This window comes from Arvicola amphibius, chromosome X (genome assembly GCF_903992535.2).
Source record: "Arvicola amphibius chromosome X, mArvAmp1.2, whole genome shotgun sequence".
In the NCBI taxonomy this organism is placed as follows: Eukaryota; Metazoa; Chordata; class Mammalia; order Rodentia; family Cricetidae; genus Arvicola; species Arvicola amphibius.
Window position 1 is genome coordinate 117878743 of NC_052065.1, and position 4016 is coordinate 117882758.

At 43.7% G+C, this 4016-nt stretch overlaps 1 protein-coding gene across 1 annotated transcript; it reads left to right on the plus strand.

The window, feature by feature from the left end:
- The first annotated feature begins 2334 nt into the window (after positions 1-2334).
- LOC119805441 (S-phase kinase-associated protein 2-like) lies at positions 2335-3594 on the plus strand. The gene has a single exon (XM_038317400.1). The coding sequence runs from the start codon at positions 2437-2439 to the stop codon at positions 3592-3594; it is 1158 nt and encodes a 385-aa protein (XP_038173328.1). The 5' UTR covers positions 2335-2436.
- The last annotated feature ends 422 nt before the right edge of the window (positions 3595-4016 follow it).

Sequence of the window (4016 nt, forward strand, 5' to 3'; positions counted from 1 at the left end):
TGCCTCCCAAGTGCAGGCATTATGGGCATGTACCAACATGCCAGGCCATAACAGTTACTGGAAGCCCAGTAAGGAACTGACAATTGACCAAAGTGCAACTTGGAGAAATCAGTGAGTTTATTAGGGTTACCTACAGGAATGTGGAAGACTCAATGGGCAGCTGCATCGTGATAAAGCTCCCTGCAAAAATTCCAGGCATGTAGTTTGGCTGGTAATTTCCATAGAAGTGGTTACTGCTTGTATAATTTTCAAAGGGCCTTGAAAATCTTGTAAGTCTGAGGGATTTCCTGAATGTTGTGAGTTGTTTATTTCCTGAGGCTTGCAAGTTTTGTTTACTTGAGTCTATGGCTCTCCTTCCAGGGTAGAATAGTTGAATTTGGAAGAAATTGCTGTACAATAATTCATTCTGTTCCTCTGGCCACTGCTTAATATAAATGTATTTCAGGGAGAGTCAAAAGAAGGGGGAATAACTGATATGCCATGGGCTATGCAGCTAGCAAGAAAACTTGGTTTTCCTTTTGTTATTTGAGTATCTGTTCCCATATCCGCTTGCCTGTGAGTATCTGCCCCTACCCCCACAAGGAGCTGTTGATAGTGTTTATGGAGTCACGCATTTGAATATGTCCCTACACTTCTGAAGGGCAGAGACTAGCTCTCAGATTTCCCAATAGTTCCAAAATTATTATGCATTCCTTCAATTCATTCTGCTTACGTTTCTTAAGTAACTACTATGTCTAAGATGTATGTTAAGGACCAGGAAAACACGAACTAAGTCACACACAGCCCAGTCTTCAGGTACCTTGTGAGTAAACAGATAAATAACCAATTGCTTAGCATTGGTTATAAGGTTTGTCTTATGTGCATTAGTTATAGAGTTTGCTATTTATTAAGCTATTTATGTGTCAGATTAATGTGTGTAATAGCTCAGATAATTCTCAAAACAACCCTGTGAAGTAGGTTCTGTCACTGTTTCTTTTTACAAATAATAAAACAAAACTTCAAGGCACTGAATAATGAAGTAACTCACCCAATGTTCTACAGATAGCAAAAATAAAATACCAAGACTGGAGGACTCTTCAAGTGACCTCTGGTCACTACTTCATCTTAAGTATAATGGTTCACCCTACGTGTTGGAAGAAGACTAACACTGAAGAGAAATGGAACCTCTATGTTGTTTATCCCAGACTTGAGAGAGCACTGTTGGTAAAAAGGGAATCCTAAAAGCAAGGCAATGGTGTCGATGTTTCTGTCTTCATAGTTGTATGATCCAAATAATGGGAAAAAGACAAGGCAGGTGTGGCGGCACATGCCTGTAATTCTAGCTCTCAAGAAGCAGAGGGAATGGAATTGTGAATTCAAAAATAGCCTGTCATGGTGGATTTTTTTTTTTTTTTTTTTTTTTGGTTTTTCGAGACAGGGTTTCTCTGTAGCTTTAGAGCCTGTCCTGGAACTAGCTCTTGAAGAACAGGCTGGTCTCGAACTCACAGAGATCCGCCTGCCTCTGCCTCCCGAGTGCTGGGATTAAAGGCGTGCGCCACCACCGCCCTGGCCTGTCATGGTGTTTTTTCAGGATTAGAAACCTAAGACAGCTCTGTACACACAAAATTACTCATTTTTAAACTTAATGCCTACTAATTTGGTAAAAAATCCTAAAATACGTACAATTTTCACCAAAAATTATAAAATATTCTCTGAATTTCTAAGGGACCCTATTCTTTTTTTTATTAAAAATTTCCGCCTTCTCCCTCCTCCCATTTACTTCCCCCTCCCCACTCCACTCCCTCTCCATCTCCTGTCCAAAGAGAAGTAAGGGTTCCCTGCCCTGTGGGAACCTGAGACCCTGTCTAATCATAAACAAAAGAGGGGGCTGAAGCGATGGCTGAGAGGGTAAGTGTGCTTGCTGTTCTAACTGCGCCAGGGAACCCAACGCCCTCTTCTGGGCTCTACAGGCACCTGCGCCCATACACACAAACCAACATAGACACATAGAATTTTTTTTTCATGGTTTATTTTTTTTTATATTTAAAAATTTCCATCTCCTTCCCTCCTCCTCCCCCTAGACACATAGAATTTTAAATCATTAAAATGAGGAAGGATGAACTGCGAGTCAGACCCAGAACTACAATTCCCGGAAGGCGATGGGGCATTGTGAGGTGGCTGCTAGAGCACGAGAACTCTGTGTGCGCATGCGCGCAGTGGTGATGAGGCATCGCGAGACCATTGCCGTTTGCGGGTAGTGCCGTGCGCCTCGGAGTAGGAGTCTGTGAGACCGGCCGGTCATCGACTAACGCAACGCGCGCTTTCAAAGACCCTGAATCCGTGCACACAGTGTACAGGAAATAACTTCAGGAGATTCCGGACCAGAGTAGCGAAATCACCACTACCAACTTCACGTGGAGACTGGATTCCGGTAAGACTTCTGAACGGCTCTCAGACATGATGAGTGACTCTGCCTTGAAGAAGGCCCGTAAGAACCTTATGCACGAACTGCTTTCAGACCCGGGCCACCCTAACAGCCCTTCAAGGCAATGTCTAGAGAGCAAAGATAGTGACAGGGCCTTTGTGATCATCCGTAGGCCTAAGCCGAATCAAGAGAACTTAGCAGGTATTCCCTGGGATACCCTTCCAGATGAGCTGCTCCTTCGAATCTTTTCCCACCTGTGCCTCCCTGGGCTAGTCCGTGTCTCCAGAGTCTGTAAAAGGTGGTACCACCTCTCGCAAGACGGGTCTCTCTGGCAAACCCTTGACCTTGGAGGTGTAAACCTGCACCCGGACGTGACTGTCCGTTTGCTTTCTCGGGGGGTGATTGCCTTCCGTTGCCCACGATCGGTTATGGAACAACCACTGGGTGAAAGGCTCAGGTCTTTTCCTGTAAAGCACATGGACCTGTCGAATTCAGTTATAAATGTGTCAAGCCTCCATGGAATTCTGTCCGAGTGCTCCAAGTTACAGAATCTAAGCCTGGAAGGCCTGCAGCTTTCGGATCCCATTGTCAACACTCTTGCCCAGAATGAAAACTTAGTGCGACTAAACCTTTGTGGGTGCTCTGGATTTTCTGAGTCTGCCGTGGCGCATCTTCTAAGCAGCTGCTGCATACTGGATGAACTGAATCTCTCCTGGTGCTTTGAGTTTACTAAAGAGCATGTGAAAGCAGCTGTGGCACATTTACCAGCGACCATCACCCAGCTCAACATCAGTGGCTACCGAAAGAACCTCCGGAAAGCAGATCTTCGTACCTTAATTAGACGGTGCCCCAACCTTATCCGCCTTGACTTAAGTGACAGTATCATGATAAAGCAAGACTGCTTTCCAGAATTTTTTGAGCTCAACCACCTTCAACATCTCTCGCTCAGCCGGTGCTATGATATAACTCCTGAGAGTCTACTTAGACTTGGAGAAATCGCCACACTAAAAACACTACAAGTTTATGGAATCGTGTCAAAAGTTACTCTGCGGGTATTGAGAGAATCCCTGCCCCATCTGCAGATTAACTGTGACTATTTTACCACCATTGCAAGGCCAACTATCGACAACAAGAAGAGCACAGAGATTTGGGGTATCAAATGCCGACTGACTCTGCAAAAGTGCCTATGAAGTGCTTGCGATAGGCCAGTGTCATCCCTTCCTTTGGAATGAGGAACACAGACAGCAAATCCAGTTTCTGAAGACCTTGGTTACCTTTCCTATTGGTCTTACCTTAACCCTCATTGTATATGTATGTTTAGAGAACCATTTGTAAGGGAGAACTATGAAGTATTGCTTTTTCAAGAATATAGAGATGTTTCTGTCAGTGCTATGCCCTCAGATTCCAAGTGTTAGGTCTTTAAGTGAGTCTGTAATTTGAAAATAGCTTTTTAGAGCAAAATTTGAGGCAGCTCTTCCAAGTGCCTTTCAGATTAAGTCTATTTAGAATTGAGTTTTAAAAATTACTCCTGGTTCACAGTTTTCATGCTGTTTTTCATAGCTTGTTATCTCTTTTATTATTCAGTATTTATAAAACTTGATTTTGAAGAACA